Genomic DNA, 19,316 nt, shown 5'->3' on the forward strand with positions numbered 1-19,316 from the left:
ATCATGGAGAAGATCCCCCTAGAATCTATGCTAAGGCACATGGAGGACAGGGAGGTGATTCGAGATAACCATCACGGCTTCACCAAGGGCAAGTCTTGCCTGACCAACCCAGCCTACTGTAATGGAGTGACTACATCAGTGAACAAGGGAAGAGCTACAGATGTCATCTATCTGGACTTCTGTAAGGCCTTTGTCACATTAGTCTCTCTTAATTGGAGATATGGATTTGATAAATGACATAGACAGTGGGATTGAGTGCACCCTCAGCAAGTTTGCAGACAACACCAAGCTGAGTGGTGTAGTTGACACACCCGAGGGATGGGATGCCATCCAGAGGGACCTGGACAGGCTTGAGAGGTGGGCCCATGCAAACCTCATGAAATTCATGAAGTGCAAGGTCGTGCACCTGGATCAGTATCAGTACAGGCTGAGGGATGAAGGGATTGAGTGCAGCCCTGTGAAGAAGGACTTGGTCATACTGATGGATGAAAGGCTGGACATGAGTCAGCAATGTGTGCTTGCAGCCCAGAAGGTTAACCATATCGTGGGCTGCATAACAAGAAGCATGGCCAGCAGGTTGAGGGAGGTGATTCTGCCCCTCTTACTCTGCTCTGGTGAGAGCCCACCTGGAGTGCTGTGTCCAGCTCTGGTGTCCTCAGCACAGGAAAGACGTGGACGTGTTGCAGTGGGTCCAGAGGGGGACAGAAAAATGATCGGAGGGGTGGAACACTTCTACGAGGAAAGACAGAGGGTTGGAGTTGTTCAGCCTCGAGAAAAGGGCTTCAGGGATACCTCACTGTAGCTTTTCTATAGTTAAAGGGGGCTTAAAAGAAGGGTGGGGACAGACTTGTTAGGATAGGACAAGGGGTAATGGTTTTAATCTAAAAAAGGGTGTATTCAGGCTAGGTGTAAGGAAGAAGTTTTTTACTTTGAGGGTGGTGAAATGCTGGAACAGGTTGCCCAGAGAGGTAGTAGATGTCCCATCCATGAAAATATTCAAGCTCAGGTTGGATGGGGCTTTGAGCAACCTGATCTAGTTGAAGATATCCCTGCTCATTGCAGGGGACATTGGACTAGATGACCATGAAAGGTCCCTTCCAGTCCAAACTGTTCTGTGAATGCTGCTTGTGTTTAGCCATCGTCATAACATTTTTTTCTCAATTCCCTTGACCCCACAGTGTAAACGGCAGTTTGCCAGTGTCTGGAGAGGAGTGCCACCTGCCAAAGGGATGAAAGCATAGCCCTGTTGTTTGTTGCAGACTTATACCTCAGGTTTTGGAAGGGGGTACCTTGTAGTATGAGGAAGCACTGCCTGTGAGCTGGACAGGAAAGGGCAGATGGTTTATTGGAATTTTACCATCAATATTTTACTACAGTAAATAACTTCTTTTTGCATGGATCCAATTATTGTGTAGTAATTAACACATACATTTAGTGTGTCCTGACCTAAACTATCACATTTAGCTGTTCATACATTCTTATTTGAGAAAACAGGTTTTGGTTTTGTTAATTGTGGGAAAAACTGTAGTCTGGAAAAGAACTCAGACAGTAAAACATGAGGAAGACAAAGCAGACATTTGAAACCAGTAGCTTGATTTGAGTGCAGTGAGCATGAAACAAGCCTTAATTTTCTCCCTCAAAATAGATTATACCAGCTGATCACATTAGAGATATTTGTTAGAAATCCATGACAAATGCAGTGACTGTGAATGAAAGAGTAAGCTTTGAAACATCATCTTTTGAGTGATGAGTACAAGTGCATAAATATATGTGGTGGTTTGACCTCGGCTAAATGCCAGGTACCCACTAAGTTGCTCTGTCACTTCCCCCACCTTCCCCCTTTTTTTCTCTACAGGGCAAAAAGGGGAAAGAAAATAAGATAGGGGAAAAAAAAAACCCAAAACCAAACAACCCTTGTGGGTAAAACAAAAGCAGTTTTAATATAAGCAAAGCGAAGCAAAGGTCCGTGCGTGGAAGAAAAAAAAAAAGAAAACAGATTTCTTCTCTACTTCCCATGAAGAGGTGCTGTCAGGCCTAGTCGTTGCCTCGGAGGACCAAGGGTGACCCCACCCCCTTCCTCCTTTCTCCCAGCTTTATACTGAGCAGATGTCATATAGTATGGAATGTCCCTTTGGTTGGTTTGGGTCAGCTGTCCTGGCTGTGTCCCCTCCCAAGATCTTGCCCACCCCATCCCACTGGAGGGGAAATGTCAGAAGGAGCCTTGGTGCTGTGTAAGCACTGCTCAGCAGCAGCCACAACACCAGGGTGCTACCAACACCCTGCCAGCTCCCAGCACAAAACACAGCACCGTGAGGGCTGCTATAGGGGACAACCAGTTCCAGCTCAGCCAGACCCAGTACAAGTCATTAACAGGTAAGCAGTGTGTTTAAAAAGTAGGCATTTGAAAACATAGCAGGATTTTAACATGATTCAGGGGTTTAATTTGCCCTGGTGGGTGCAGGACACTTAACTGGAGTTGTCTGAAGTATCTAATACTTTGAAATTCAGGAGAAACTGCTTGATGGCTTATCTGTGCCCAGAAGACACTGTTTGGTTGTGTGGTTTGCAGCCTTAAATAATAACTGGCAAGGAATTCACATATTAGATTCTTAGTTTTCAGGAAATACTCTTTAAAAATAAATGTAAATCCAGGGATAGGACAGATTTTCATAAAGTAAGTGCATGTGAATCATGATCCTATCAGCATATTGTTACTAAAATGTGTAATGGTTTGACCCTGCCTGAAGACTTACGGATGTCAGTGAGCTGCTGCTTTGTCATGAAAAAGCAGCTGGTTGGCTGGAGACTGACTGATTCTGCAGCTTTTAGGAGGGACTGGCATGGCATGTTTATTTTAATACCGAGAGCATCCTTCTTCCATCTGCTAAGGAAAAAGAAGACTTGGCTTCCTATTTAGGAGTAGCCCCATAGAGGGAAGTCATTGTGTTCTGTATCCTTTTGTGGTTAGTGATTTAATCATCTACATCATGAAGCCTGGTGAAACAAACACTTCTTTTTATGTATACTGCTGAAACGATGCAATGCCATTGTGAGTGTGTCATGGTTTGAACGAAGCCGGTAGCCAGTCACCACGCAGCCAGTCACTTGCTTTCCCCCCCGAGTAAAACAGAGGAGGGACAAAAAGGGAGAATTCATAGGTTGAAAACTACTTGTATAAAATGAACAACTGGACAGTTTGCACAAGTATTTGCATATCGAGGCTTTGAGTCATTCCAGTGAGTTAAATCGAATGTCATGGTGACCTTACCAAAAAACCTGGCATTCCCTGAAGAGTCATTATGAAGAAGAGTCAGCTGTGCATAGCTATGTACCCCCTGCATTCAGAGAAAGAGAAGGGAGGGGAAGAAGGGAAAGGGGTCAGTAGATAAAAGCATTTTTTGCCCAAATGTCTGATTTTTTCAGTGTGTTGTAATCTCGTACTTAAAGACTTCTCATGGAGAAATCACTTACCTAATTTGATTAAGCACGAGAGTTATTTGGGAAGGGAACATGTTGCTCTGCAAGTGGTTACAGTGATGTCTTTGGAAGACAGGTGTACTTGACATAATCAAGATATGACTGAAAACTTTTAGTATTTAAAACTTCAAACAAAGTGTACTTAATTAGGTTTGTGTGGTGAATTTTTTTTTTTCATTACGACTGTTTCTGTGCTTTAGGTGAAGGCACTGAAAGAGAAGATTGAATCAGAAAGGGGAAAAGATGTTTTTCCAGTAGCTGGCCAAAAACTAATTTATGCAGGTAATGCATATTCTGAAGATACTGTATCTGAATCTAGCTTATTTTTTAAGTTTGATGTGAATGTTAATCTTCTAAGAATTGTAAGTACTGAAATACAAACAGGTTAAAAACCAAAACACAAACAGAAAAACAAATCAACAAGAGAGACTCTTGGAAACAAGGGAACTCAACTTTGAATCAGAATTTTTCAGGTTTTAATACATATGTGTCTTGTTATCTTTCTCTTATTACATGATATGCTAACAACATTAGTCCTGGACAGGGTATACTAGGTGAAGTATAAAAAGCTTTTGTTACAAGAAATAGGGAGTTAAGCAGTTCACATCTGATGTTCTGTGTTAAACTCTTGTCTTTTGTTTAGTTTATGCTGTGTATAGCTGAAGCATTCCTACATATACCTCAGAGAACTAAAAATCAGATTATTTCTTATGTGTTGACAAAAAAAAAAACCACCAGCAAATCCATGCTACACAAAGAAAGGTACTTTCAATACTTTTAAGCTTGTCATTAGAAATGTGTATTATGTACTAGCAAAAAGCAGGTTAATGTCAGATAAAGACATGAAGTTACTTTATTTGAGCCAACACAGTTTGATTTTTTTTTGGCAATATTTTTTTTACAGTTTTCTACCTGACTTGTCCATACTTGCACTAGTACACAGATTCAGTTTTTTGGTTTAATTTAATTTCAGAACTTAAAAAGTTCTAATACTGACTTTAGTGCTTTTTCCTCTCAAACTGTGCTTGAAGGAAACTTTGGTGGTATTTTTACTTCTTTGGTGTACTGCTTTGTAAACAGTAGTAGTTTTCCACTTCTAATGAGTGGTAAAAGGACCATAAGTGGCTAAAGCTACTGATCACAGCAGAGAGATGTTAATGGCAGAGAAGTTGAGAGTCTCTCTGTTGTTTATATGGAATCCTCAGGGCTGTGTTTCTTAGCAAGTTTTATGTCCCTTGTACTTCAGTGAAGGGCAGGCACATCAAGAACATGAAGGTCAAAGTCATGTGTATAATAAAGAAATATGAACGAGGCAGATGGCCTTGTGCAATATGTGTAATTGCATGACACTCTTAATGTTATGTTCCTGTGATTAAAAAAATCAAGGGTTGGGTAAGATCCTATGATGCTGACTTGAGTATTTTTGGAAGCCAGAACTTACCTGCAGCATTGTATAATTCTCAAAAGCATTAGAAATGGAAGAAATAAGATTTAGATCCAGAGATTGATTGTATTTTTTCTTGAACAGGAGATACGACAAAGGTGTGTTCATGACATTTTTACTTTGATTAAAATGAGCTTCAGAATTTCATGGTTTGGTTAAGCAGAGTGATATCCCAACTGAACCCAATTAAAAGTATAGCATTTGTTATTAAAAATGCTTGCAAATTTTTTTAAAAAAAGGTTATGCTACTCAGCGGTGAGGTAGTTCGGTTGTGTTATCTGTATTAGGGTAGAGTCTACAAACCCTCACAGTTGCGTGTCCTGAGAAGATAGGATGTCTGAATATATACATTGTGCAGGCTTTTTAGCCTGAAGTGCCTATAAAGCAGAAAATCGTAAGTAAACCTGTGCAGGTTCTGAGTCAGATGCTGCACCATCTGCTACGGGTATTACTACAGTCCATATTATACTTTCTTGAGTATTTGACCCGCAAGACTAGTCGAACAAGTCCAAAGTAGGGCAGTGCCACCTCATTTGTGTTCCAGGTGCTGTAATGCATATGCATTGCTTGATTTCTTTGCAATCATCAGAATAAGGATGTGTCCTGCTAGTTGTAGTTAAGTGGTGTATTCCACTAGCACTGAGAATGGTTATGAAAATGTGTATTTTGCTCTTGAAATAGGGATGTGGTCCTTGACACATCTTCAGAAAATTAATCAATTAAAATTATAAAATATTTCCTGAAAGTTCTGTAGTAGAAGTAGGTGCTATGCAACTTGCTGAAATAAATATTTAATTTTCTGATTTGTGGTACCACCTCTAAATGAGCTTATCCTAAAAAAAATAATCAGTGGTGTTTAATGTGTTTCTGAGTTCTTGTAGATATGAGGGAAACCTACTTTGCCACAGTACGGTCTCTGCTTATGAAACATTGAAAGTGGTAGTATGACAAACATGTTTCTGGCTTTGTCTGATCAGTTGGGATTTTTTTTCCTCCTTCTGTCAAGGTAGCAGGATACAGAATGGTTCTAGCTTTTTCTAATGCTTTAGCCTTCTTTTAAGAACAAATTGTTAAAGTTGCAAAGTCACAAACTTACCTAATGCAGATAACCTTAGTCTATGGCAGGAACTGTAGCTATACTATATCTCAAGGGCAAACAAGATAAGCAGGAAGGAATTTTCCTAGTGTCTAGAGTGTATAAGCAGGTGTAGGTTATTCAGTCTTATTGTATGCTAAAGCCTTTCCTCTACTCCTATCTGTGATAAAGGTCCAATAAATCTTCTAGATTTAATACTTCTGTTTCAAATGATTTGAAGCATTTTCAACACTTAAGCAACAGCCTTCAAGCTAACTGGTACTGTGGACATCGTAGGAGAACTGCTTGTAGCTCTACTACCAAAACTTAATAGCTAAACACTTCTTGTAGGATTACTAATGTTTATAAATGGGCATAAAATGTGTTTTTATGTTTTGTTTGGAACTGCATTTATATGAGGCAATCCCAAGATTATCTAGTGATCTGTTAAATAACATCTTCTTAATTTGTATCTGTTTAATTTGCCAGGTAAAATTCTTAATGATGATACTGCTCTTAAAGAATACAAAATAGATGAGAAGAACTTTGTGGTGGTTATGGTGACAAAAGTGAGTAGTCATTATTTTTAAAAAGGAAATTGCAATTGTTTCATTCTTTTTTTCATTGCGATGAGTGATTGTATATGCCTGTTCATAAAACCAGTGGATTTTGATCACGTAAAGGTTTTGGTCAAGAGTAAAAATAAATGCTGTGCGAGTAGACACAAAATACTGCCTATGCTGATTGTTTTTGCTGTTCTATGCTGAATTTTACATCAGGGAAAAAAATTGTCAGTGGCTGATTTTACTGTTTTTTCCTTCTTGTCTCTCTGTGTTATTTCTCCAGAGAGATATTATTACAAGGAAGAAGGGAACCTAGATAGTTTGTTATTAAATCCTCTGTACAGAACTCTTCCAGTCTTGCCATGGTGCTCTTCAAAATTCATGTTGGTTTCTTTTGTTGAGCTCAGCAGCTTAAACGAGTAGAGAAAGGATACATATGCCAATCAACGAACCCATGAGTTTTGAGTGACTGCAATGGCAAATTAAAAGGAATGACTGTGACATGTATTTGAAGTATCTTTCCTCTTAATCAGTCACCAGATTGCTTCTTGGAATCAAGCCACTGATTTTTTCTAGGCATTCCAGACCCTTGGGATCTGAATAAAACTGGCTGCTTGTCTGTCTTGAGATGTAAAGTTAATTTTGGAGTTGGATGTCCTCCTTCTGACAAAACCTAGCTTCACTTTCCCTTCACTTTTGCCTGGTATTGGCTCAGTAGATGCTCTGTTTGAACATAACTGTTACTGCTGTCTTCATTAACAAACAACATTCTGGTCTGTGACTTGCCTGGAGAGGAGGCATTTATCAGTACAAGAGGACAGGTGCAGATGGGATTTCAGAATACAGCTTTTTTTGTTTATAGCAGAACAAACACAGACCTCCATGAAGAACTGCTAAATGTGATACCTCCTTATATTAAAGGACCTGTGGTTTGGAGCTGGGCATTTCTTTAGTATTATGGTCCTTTTGCTAACTCTTCTAAGTTCAGTTTCCCTTTTCTTGATTCTTTTCTGGGTAATACATGCCCTGTCATGTAAGCACAACCACTAACTTTGATGCTCAGACATGTTCCAGTGTTTTTCACGGAATGCTTCTTAAAATGTTCTTTATTTTGCCTGCCATGTTGGAAGCTGTTTGTTCCCAACCTTTCCCTTCCTTTCAGACAAGAGGAGGAAATCCATTTTTCCCAGTTTAAGCAAGCATTGTCTGAAAAAGAGATTCACCATGAATAAGTAGTTATGTTTTATTAAAAGTTCAGCTGTTTCTCTCAGTAGAGCAGAGAGGGGGGGTCAGCCTTGTCAGTCCTTAAGAATATTCACAGGTAAGGGACTACAGTGATACAGCTTTCAAAAAAGTAATTCCATACCTTAGCTGGAAGATGTGTGCATTATGAAAAATGTAATTTCTGTATAATGGGATTAATACTACATCCAAGCAAAATTCATGTTTCCGATATAATTGTGAAGATTATATGCAAGTATTACCCGCTCTACATTTGTTGCTGTAGATTTGGTAGTCCCTGATTCTGCTGGATGTTTGGTGCTCACTGCAGAGCTCAAGTACTTGACTTTTATGTGGTGCTTTGAACGTAGAGAATGCATAGGTAAAACTTGTTGCAGGTTCATTTTAAATTTTTTAGCATTTCACTTTCCAGCAAATAGCATTCATAGGGCAATGTGATTTCTGTCTTTGTCACTTTTTTCGAAATTTGAGTGGTGAGAAAACCTAATGCTTATTGCGCTTGTCAGGTGTATTTTGACAACTGCTTTAGTTTCTTCTGAAAAATGTGCTTTTGTAAAACACAAGATGGTATTCTCATTTAGAATATTGTAGTCCATAAATATTAACATCTTACCTTTGCATTTCACCTCATACTCAAATAGTATGACTGCCGAGGTGTCTAAATAAGTATTCCAGTGCCGCTGTCAGTTGTCTGTTTAAACACAATAAAAGGCATTATAGATTTAATGTCTTGCAATGTTCTAATGTTATCCTTCATGTTGAGACAGCAGTGTCAGACCACATGTTCTTAACAGAGTTTAATCAATGTGTTGACTGTAGAAAGCATGGATTTAGGAGCTTTGTGCTGTGTCTGAATTCTGTTGTCCTCTGTATAGCCCAAAGCAGCAGCTGCAGCGACTCAGCAGTCAAGTGCTACTACTGCTATTAGCCTGACAACTGCAGCTCCCACAGCAGTCACTGCATCAATCCCTGTTGCTGCCTCTGTGCCAGCTCCTGTCCTTCCACCACCAGCACCAGATGCAGTTGCTTGTGAATCTGGACCTGTGAGTGCTCCTAAAGAAACGCCAGAAGAAAAACCATCTGAGGCACCAGCTGCTGTCAGCCCATCATCAACTGACAGGTATGAATAAGCCTCCAAAAATGGCTTCCATGCCCATTTCTGTTGCTTCTAGTTTTGATTTTTAAGTTGAATTTTCTGTTACAGTGTTAGTCCAGTCATTTTCTCAGCTATTTGTAATCTTTTCCTTTCTTTACTGTACCTTCAGTCACTGGCTCAGGTATAACGTTACTAATGGTAAGAAGTGCCCCTCCCCTCTTACGCTTTTTCCTCTGGGAATTGTGCTCTTGGGATTAAACCTACGGAGTGGAGAGTTAAATTTCAGAGTTAGTGTGGTGCAGGTTTTTTTTCAGGCGGAGGTTATTCATCTGCGTGGGGATCCCATACTGTTCACAAAACTCTTAAACACTTCAGAGGGTTGTGTCCTGTCCTGACCTGTTCATAGGCCTCCAATTGTTTTGAACCCTGTTGGTTAGATTTGAACTGTAAGTTCTTTATTGCTGTGAGAGTGTCTTAATTTCTGGAAAGGGCTTTTCCTTCCAAAATGTAGGATATAGTATTGCTCTTAATCGTGTAATGTCTTAAAGCTACAGGCTTGTTTGTTCTGAATGCCCCTTGACCCATTTGCAGATAGCTGTGGGAGCTGAGATAGCTTTTGACCTGCATTATCTACATTTAAGAAAATAAAATAGAAATTAGAGATTTGTTGTATACTGTGGCCTTTTATTTCTCACTTTAAGTTGCTTAAGTATTTAATGAGATAAAAATGTTGTTAACTGTAATGGCCCTTGAAGTGATGCATAGCATCAAGTCTTCATTCTTCATACACTGGCTTTCAATTATTTGTGTGTTATTTATGTGAATATGAGGGCACAAGCCATTAATTTCTGAAGTGATTGTATTTAAACACCATCAAATACTGATTTAATGATAAGGACACAAAACTTGGAATTGCCTAATATCTTGAAAATGTCATCACAAATTTCTTGCACTGAATATCCTAATTGATGATTTAATTTTGCAATTATGAGAAATGGATGTCTTTTAAAAATGGAATACAAAAGGAAGCATTTATCAGTTGATAAAAAACTTAGGGTGTTTTTTTTTTTTAGTGTGAATGGGTGGAGTTTTTTTGCTGCTCAGTTTGTCCAACAGGATGAAAGATTAGATTAAATCTTTGAAACAGTGCTTTCCAGGTTTTCCCTGTACAGATTGTGGTGTTGTAAAACTGCAGTAAGGGAGCCTCAGTGTACATACTTGACAGGAAGCAAGAGAATAATTTAACAAATACATTGTAGTTACCACCCGCCTTGATATCAGTGAGTACTGCTTGTTTCTGATTTGCTTTAGAAGTTAAATTACTAAGGCTGTTGAAGATTTATTGAGCCATGGCCAAGCAAGCTGGTGTCCTGTTTCAGCTTGGATCTTTTTCAGTTTTAAATTGTACTAGGCATAGATAGTAGTGAAGCATTCTTGTTGGAACAAATTGTTTCTTATATAAAATAATGCATCTCTGTAAATGCCTTGTTAGAGTTTTAGTGCATCTTCTGAAAACTGATCCAGATTAATCTGATGATCTTTTACTTCTGATAAGAGTTGCTGACTCTGGTAGCCTGATAGATGTGAGGCTGCTGCAGCACTATGTCCCCAGGTCGGTATCAGGTATTAAGATGAAACATGTATTCCCAGCACCTACACGCAGTATGTATATACCTGTATGTACAACTGGCTGCATAGGTCAACACAGGCAGGAAAAAAGAGCACTTGAGCAACCATATGACACCAGCAGTCACATCTTGTTCCCCTCTGGCTACTCAGGGCAAAGCCAATTGTGCAAAATACATATGTACAAATATACAAATGAACAATACCGATTTCTCTGGTAGCTCTCCTTAGACAGTCTATTCCCATAGCTGGCCCTTAGATCTCTGTCTTCTAAGTTTTGGGTACCTAGGTATGTGCCCAAGCCCTGCAACCCTGCTCCAGTTGCTGATACTCAGATTCCCTTTGCACACATAGTCATATGCACACACGCAGAGGGTCCATCCAGGAACTGGCTGTGGACATGCACTGAACCTAGTATCTCATCTCCCAGTTGCCTCGTACATGGACACATGAACAGGTCTTTCCACTAGATGGTTGACGCTTATGATCTTACTAGTAGCTGACCCCAAGACGTGAGAGTCTTTCCAGCAGCTTTTCTCTCAGACCCTCTGGTATCTCCAGCAGCTGAGTCTGACTTGCAGCCATTCAATACCCAGCTTTATGCATCTTGCCCTCCTCACAGTAGTAAAGCTTTGATGTTTGCTGGTGATTACACACATGCCAGCATATGCACCCACATAGAATATGCATGCACTTCTAGTCTCCTCAGCTGGCGACACCCCAGGTACATGCACCCCTGTGGCCCCTTCTCCAGTTGCTGGCACTGCAGCTTCCACAGTGTCTGGTCTCTGCCGTTGCTGGCTCCACGGACATGTGGATCCCTGTGACTCATGTCTCGTGTTTCCCTGTCCAGTTGTGTGCTCTCAGACCTCTGTACACACACATGAATATAGAGTAGAGGCCCTCCCAACTGAAAAATAGTTGGAAATGGAATTTAATTAGAAAACAGGATGGACTGGTGATCAGGTGCAAGGCATGGCCAGGCAGGTGCTGTTTACATGACTGGCCCTTTTTCTTGTCTTTTTGCTCTCTACCCGTGCTTTTCATCTGTGGCATGCCTTGATGCTTCCTTTTCCCTGACCTTGGTTCTTCCCCTAGATATCCCATAATTAGTCTTGCACAATCCCCAAACGCTTTTTCCTGGCACCCCATGGTGAGTTGCAGCACCCTCTTGGCAGAAATGCCCTTGATGTGTAAGGAGACCTGGAGAGCCTCTCCCATTGACCCATAAGGGCTGTCACTCTGAGACCAGGAGGCCCAGTGCTTTCTTTAAGTTGCAGCCCTGGGAGGAGCCAGAAAAGGGGCACCATTGGCTCTGGCTGAGTTAACTGGTGCTCCTCTGCCTGGTGGTGTGCCTGTGTGGTGTTCATGGAGGTGAGCCTTTAATCCTGTAATTTAACAGTTTTGATAATTTGAGATTGAGACTGACAATGTCTCTGACAACAGACTGACATTGCAAATGTCAGCAGTTAGTATCCTGCTTTCCCAGGAATACAGGGATTTTAGTAAGTGCTTACCACTGAATTCCTTGAGTCCTCACTGACATCAAACCAGTGACTGTGGGGAAGCAGTTGGTGAGACTGCTGTGTGCTCTTGAAAATCCACCTTGTTCTCCCACCCTTTAAAGCATTCAAGCAAGCAGATGGCTAATCCCTGAGCAGATGGGCAAGAGCCAAACTATTGGGGGGTAGGGGGGAAGGTTGGCCTTGTGTTAAAACTGGTAGCATTGTAAGGTGGTGAAATCTGGTCTCACTATAAGACCAAAGGAGCTCTTTAGAAAGCTCTGTTGGTTTTTTAGAAACAGAAGGGGCTATTAGAGTTAGAGCTGCTGCTGCTTTTTTTGAAAAACAGGAAAATTTCCAAAGTTTTGTAATTACCATTGCACTTGTCTTCATCTTACAGTACAACAGGTGATACATCTCGATCAAATCTTTTTGAGGATGCTATAAGTGCACTTGGTAAGTGGAGTGTTTTTTTAATGTAGACATTATTTTGATGCAGCAGAAACAAATGACGGATTAGCAGATGTTGACATTCTCTTCTGTATCTGTCATTGTTAAAGTTATAATCAAATACTCTTCTCTAAGACCTGAAGTTGGTATCTTAGAACCAGCATCAAGAACTTCTTTACTGAAGAATATTTCACTTCATATATTTTTACTGTGTAAAAGGAAGATCCTTATCATTCCTGGTTTTTTCCCCCATTTGCCTTAATTTCTTTTCTGACTGTTCAGTTTAAAGTGGCTGGACGTAGCTATGTATATGCTTTTCTCTTCACCTTTGCTTCCCAGTCTGCAGGCCTGATAAAATGGCTGCCTGTATTACTCCTGTGTTCCAGCTCTGACAGTACTGTCTTTACACATTTTTAGATTAGATGAATTCACCAAATCTGCTGCTGTCTGGGTTGATGCCTCCGTATACTTATAGTCAATTCACTTTTCTTTTGACAGTTAAATGTCTTTGTTTCTCAGTGGAATAACTAGGGTAAAAACAGTAGGAAGTTCTGCTCCTCATTTATGCTGATACTGGTAACTAGGAAATTACAAGGCAAACCCACAACTCCTTACTCCTACTTAAATTTTTTTAAGGGGTTTTACTCTTTTTTTAGAATGTAGCAAATTAATGCAAAGAAGTAAGGGAGAGGTGGGATTTTTATTTTGGCTTACCTCTGTAAACATTAGGCTGCAATTTTGGTACAAAAAGTCAAATTAATTGGAGAGTTTCACTTACATTTTTGTCTAGAGGTGTGTGGATTTATTGGAGCCAGGTGTTGAGATTAAGCAGCCCAAGGTGATGTAGGAGCAGTGGTAATGTCTTATGTGTATTGGTGGTAGTCACCAGGCTTAGTCTGGCTAACTGCAGTTTAGGCTTTATGTTATAACATACTGTTTTAGGCTGAAGAACTGTGTGAGCTGAAAGAGATGAAAGGTGCTGTAGGAGACAACCAGTTGAGTTCTGTTACATTTTAAGTGACTACTGCTACCAAAGGTGCTGCAGGCTTCGTTAACAATTTATTATACATTAGTGGCCTAGATGTAAATCATCACAAATACTCAACGTTAACAGTAGTGACCAACATGTTAAGATGGTGGTCTTGATTCAGTTATGTTCAGAATTGGGAAAAAAAAAATCTTATTTCAATGTAGCAGGAGAGCATTACCTCACTATCCATTTTATAAGAGAGTTCTTTGGTTAGTATTTCATATAGTAAATCCACAAGTCCCATGTTTGGAAATAACAGGCATTGAGTGTACTATCTGGGTAAGCATACTGCAAGGGTTATATGCTGAAAAAATTTCAAAGGCATCGAGCATGATCTCTGTGGTTCTTCCTGTTTAGAAGCTGTCTTAAAAGGAATTTACTGTCACAAATTCATGTGGTATGTTTTTACATCCTAAGTAGGATCCTAGGCATGTTCTTCCTGTGGCTTCTCAGTCAGAAGATAATTGACTTCACTTTAAAAACAGGGATTGGTTTCTACTGATTTGGTTTTGTTTTCAGTTAGATATGCTGACTGAAAACCAATGTGGCTTTGTGTGCTACAATGAAGATCTGCGTGTTCTGCAGTTCCTGTGCGACCGTATCTTTCATCGGAGCAGCCTAAGCTTTCTTTAGGGCATGGGATGAGAACTGTTGTGGGGAGTGTGATGAACTGGATTTGAAGGTTAATCCAGCTTTAAAATATTATTTGAAAGACAAAAGCGAAGAGCAGAATCAGTTAAGCACTGACCTCCTATATTCCCAGTAGTGTTATTTAGAGATAGGCCTGACTCTGTATCATGACACTGCTGGTGTGCAATTCCTCAATTATAATTCTTGGTCTTACTTTTGCACAGCTTGTGTAAGTAGACTGTATATGGAATATGTGTGCCTAAATTTGCAGTAATGCTGTTTCCTTCCTTGGCTTTTAATTACGGCTTATGTACCAATCTGTCCAAAGTCAACCTTCTTACATCTTTCTTTTCTGTACAAAATCTCTCATGCTGTTCTAGCCTCTACCAAGCTTATATTGAAAGACTACTAAAGAAATGTTTTAGTAGTAACTAATTAGATCAAAAGGTGTTCTGCCTGCTGTTTACCTTGATTAGTTTGTTAGCAATAGTGAGGGTAAACTAGTGCTTTGTAAGAAAGAACATGAGCAGTAAGTTTGGCAGAATCGATGTGTTGGGACAATTGTTGGGTATTTTGCTTCTCTGAAGATATGTACAGAAATATGGATCATTGGAGAAAAGTTTGTGATTTTTTTTTTTTTTAAATGGCTTTGAAAAAGGGATGGTAGATGCAAAATGTTTGATCTGGTAGTTGTATATGAAGACATGATCTTACCATTCTTTAAATTCAGGTTAGCACTGTTATTTTGAAGTCCAAACAACAAATACTCAATTGAGTCAAGGGTTGTAAATCCAGTATATATCTCTATGGATAATGCACAGGTATCCTTGGGCTAGAGTTGTTGTATTAGTTGTTCTTGAGTATGATGCCCTCAGTCATATATCCACTGATTATTTAAAAGCATTCTTTAAAAATCAAGCAATGTGGTTGTGTTGACTTGAGTTAAACACCTTCTCCCCAAGGGAGTAAAATTTGGTATTTTCTTTGGTTCTTTTTAACTGTGACTTACTTGTCTTAACATAGTAGTTCCAGGATTATTTGTTTCCTTTACTTTGTTTAATCTGTTGTTTTTTATAATGACTGTTTATGATTTAACTCTCCTGCCTTGTTAGTGTTACAGAGTCAGTATCAGTGTTCCACTGAGAATCAGGAATACCTTTATCCAAGGAAGGAGATGGTATTTTACTGGCTGGGTTTGGATTTTTTCTTTTTGTGTGGGAAGAAGATAACCTTTAAGATGTTGCTCAATTACAACTTATAACAGAATAGGATTTTTTTTTAATTGTTAAACCTGCTGTCTACTTTTAAGGAAGGGAAATAAAATGGATTACGAGAGAAGATAATAATTTTCCTTATGGTACCATTAGTCTTTGATCAGTTGTCCTTAAGTTGCTCCATATATAGTGTGTGTACCCTTTTGTCTTGATGGCTATAGATGTGCTCCAGTTTTAGTCCATTTATGCTATAAGAGGTGGGGGGGTTGATGTGATTGATGTGTATTAGCTGTGAGGATGCCCTTGACCTTAGATGAAAGCATAAAGAGGGAATATTATTTCCATTACGAGTACAGAAGTATCACAAGTGCTACTTTTTTCAGTAGGAGATTGCATTGTGTTCCTTACACTCTACTATTCCAGTCAAATGCGTAAGGAAATCACCAGAATATATCGGGAGGTAAAGCAAGAGAACCATGGCAAGTTTAATATGAGCTATTCTTTTACCCTTCAATGAATGACTCAAATTTGGATAGAAATGAAATTTACCCGCTGAAACTTTTTTGTGCTCTTTTTGCCTTATTGCCATAAAATGGTGGTCATGTTACTTCTAGTGACAGGTCAGTCCTATGAGAATATGGTGACTGAGATCATGTCAATGGGCTATGAACGAGAGCAAGTAATTGCGGCGCTGAGGGCCAGCTTCAACAACCCTGACAGAGCAGTGGAATACCTTTTAATGGTGAGCAGTTTATTTTACCTACACCTTGTTCTTTCAATTTTTATTTTGTCCTCACTAAAGAATATGGTTTACTTGAATATGATCAATCAGTGAGAGTAATGCATGTTCCCAGAGGAACAACATCTCTTAGCAGAGCATCTGGAAGGCTGAGATACGGATTTTGAGGTCGTAATCTGTTACAGAAAATACTGAAGTCATCCCTAACTACTTCTATCACTACTTTGCTTTTATTCTTTGTTGATTTGTATGGTATGTATATGAAATATGTCCAGTAACAGTGGTACTTTTAACTGCCAGCATGTGGCTCAAGGAATGATTCTGTGTCGCATCTTAGTGACAGCATTAGCTGTATTTTTGTATTAGTATCTATAGTGTCACAAAGGTGCTTTTTTTTTTTTCTAAGTTCCAGTTCATTGTTTTTAGCAGTAGTGCACAGTGTTCTTAATAATATACTTTCCAAACAGAAAGGTTTGAGAGTTTTTTGAAGTGTGTGCTTAATTTAGCTGGTTGGTGTAATTTCAGCAGTGTTTTGGAGAAGAGACAATTTCTCATTTGGTAAATACATTTTGAAGGGTGAAATGAACTTCGTTAGGATGAGAGGAAACAGAAGAGTAGCTTCACTTTAATGGAAATCTTGTGAGTTGTTTTAGAGGCTTTTTGGATTACTTCTCATTGTTTACCTTAATCTGACAGGTGAATTGTAACCACCAGAGAATCTGTCTGGGAACTTGTTGCTTAATCAGTATTTCCAGTGTGTTTAGTTTTCACTCTAGCATACCTTTTTTATTAAAATCTTGAAGCTGGATATCTTGAACCAGTCCTTGCAAAATATACGCAGGTTGAATTTTTGATAATTGATAAGAAAATTGACTCTCTACCTCCAGTTACAAAACTTTCCTTTTGTTAATGTAAGTTTTTCTTCAGTAGCTACAAGTCACTGGCGTGCTTGCTACTTACATTAATGATACCCAGACTTTGTAACCTGCAGCTTTTAAACAGACAACAAATGTTTTGAGTACATAAATGTAAAAAGTTCAGTTCTCATCTAGTATTAGGCCAGCTAAAAGTGATAAATACTATCTTGCCCTGAGGGTGAATGCAGTGGCTCCCATCTCTCTGCCAGAAGTCCAGAATCTCAGATGTTTGTTTTCCATGCCTTAAAAGTGTTGATTTTACTGTTCATTAATTATCTACATATACCATAAATCTAGTGCCTCCTGTAAGTGTTGGGCTTGCTGTGCTTGTGCCAGCCATGTACAGAGTGCAGTGCTTGTACACTCAGTCTGGTATTTCCATACTCTAGTTTATTTCCGTTCAGGAAGTCCTGAATAGAAACAGAGCATACCTGTGATGGAGTTCAACACATGGCACATCTGCCAAATAGACTTAAGTCTGACTGGCCTGAGCAGTTAATTTCTACTTCTTCTGCAGGTCCTGTGTTTAAAATGGGTCCTTCTGTTATAGAAGGTGGTCCCTTTCTGTTTCATTTTCTCCTTTACTGAGAATATATTTTCTTTGTTCTTCCTCTTCTTCCTGCTGGAAAAGGGAGTGGCGAGGCACAGTGTTGCTTGTAGAGACCATATTAGCTGGCAGACTTCTTGACTTCCTTCTGTAAGAATCCTGTTGCTGCAAATGGTCTTTCTAACTGTTCTTGATCTGATGGGGTCTAAACATGTTCCTTACCATCCTGCTGCATAAAAAAAGCTTTTTAGTTAACACCAGTCCATTGATGACACTGTTCTTTGACCCTCTACTTTACCTGCCTTCAAGCTGTCATCAGTGTTATCTTTTGTATAATCTGCAGGGTAGGATTAGGCTGTTGAGAGCTCTAAGTGTATACCTTTGTCCTGGTTTAAAGAACCAGTACACCAAAAGTATCCATAGAGTGTTGGAAAGATAGTGACAAGAGAGTATCTGCTTAAAGAGTAGCTGTTCCGTAAATGAGCCCTGAAGATTCCACTTGCTGCCCATGGTTCACATGACAAGCTGTGCAGTTTTTACAGCTTCATGTCTGAGGATCTAGATGTAATCCTCTATCCTTGGACTGTGGTCATGAAAGGAGATATAAATTCAAAAAAATGCTATTTCTTTTTCTATGCCACAGACTCATCTTTGGAGGCATTTAGATTCAGATCTCTTTGACACAAGGGTTTCCAACCCATAATTAGGAAGGAGTCCTGTCTTTCCCTCAACAACCAGACAGTTGGTTGCAGCCTCTTAGCCTGAAAATTTTTAGGAAACATTTCTTTACCATGAGGGTAGTCAAACACTGAGCAGGCTTCGTGGAGAGGGGAGAGGGGGTTGGTGCCCCATTCCTATCAGTGTTTGAATCATTTGAACAATGCCCTTAATAACATGCTTTAACTTTTGGTCAGCTCTGAAGTGGTCAGGCAGTTGGACTACATGATTTTTGTAGGCCCCTTCCAACAGGAACTATTCTGTTCTAAATGTGAACATTCCTTGGGCTGGGCCTGATGCAATTATTATTATCCTGTGGAGAACAATGTCAGCTAAAAACTGCTCTGGTGCTCAATTTAACAGTAAACAATTGTTTAACCCACCATGAGGCAAAAATGACCAATTTGCTATCCAAGCAATGTTTGCATTCAAAATTAATTGTACGTGAATTGATAGCATACTTACACTTTGTTGAACGGTTGTATGAACAAGGTGCATACACCTTACTAGTCTGGTCTGATAACAATTGTACCCAGTCTTGGTTATTTGGAGAGTGATACTTCAAGGTTGTATTTAAGAGTTAAGATGGTGTTCAAGATGACAAATCATCTCTAAGTAAATTTAGTTAGACTAGTTTCTATAGTGCTGCCATTCAAGAGCAAACAAGGTTTAAACAAGCATATGCTGTTGGATCAGGGCACAGATTGCAGTGAATATGCCTGTGAATAGGTGAAATCAATCAGTAATTTTATAAGATTAACCCAAGTTCCTACATTATACTTAAACTTCCAGAAATGACTGATTTGATGGGAAAAGATATTTCAGCAGTGCTCTGCAAGGCACTGGTAAGAGAGGTAACTCAGAAGTATTTCATGAACGGAATTTTCTTCCCCCTCTGTGGAGGGAGAGATGTGTAGCAAGCTGACCCAGCCATATAATCGTAATGAAGTGTGGGACAGAGAAAACTTGCATTCATTCCTCTGACTTGCCTAAACGTGGACTTGATGATTAGGTGATTTATACCCTGATGTGCTGCTTACCTCACAG

General features: G+C 39.4%; 1 protein-coding gene across 1 annotated transcript in view; it reads left to right on the plus strand.

Annotated features, from left to right (window-relative positions):
• RAD23B (RAD23 homolog B, nucleotide excision repair protein) overlaps positions 1–19,316 on the plus strand; it is a 43,819-nt gene that overhangs the window by 17,555 nt on the left and 6,948 nt on the right. Inside the window, exons 2-6 of the mRNA XM_074932260.1 lie at positions 3,678–3,759; positions 6,486–6,565; positions 8,677–8,921; positions 12,426–12,481; positions 15,964–16,091. Of these exons, the coding sequence (XP_074788361.1) occupies positions 3,678–3,759; positions 6,486–6,565; positions 8,677–8,921; positions 12,426–12,481; positions 15,964–16,091 (591 nt within the window). The remainder of the gene's footprint in view (positions 1–3,677; positions 3,760–6,485; positions 6,566–8,676; positions 8,922–12,425; positions 12,482–15,963; positions 16,092–19,316) is intronic.

Source organism: Athene noctua, chromosome Z (assembly GCF_965140245.1).
Source record: "Athene noctua chromosome Z, bAthNoc1.hap1.1, whole genome shotgun sequence".
Classification (NCBI taxonomy): Eukaryota; Metazoa; Chordata; class Aves; order Strigiformes; family Strigidae; genus Athene; species Athene noctua.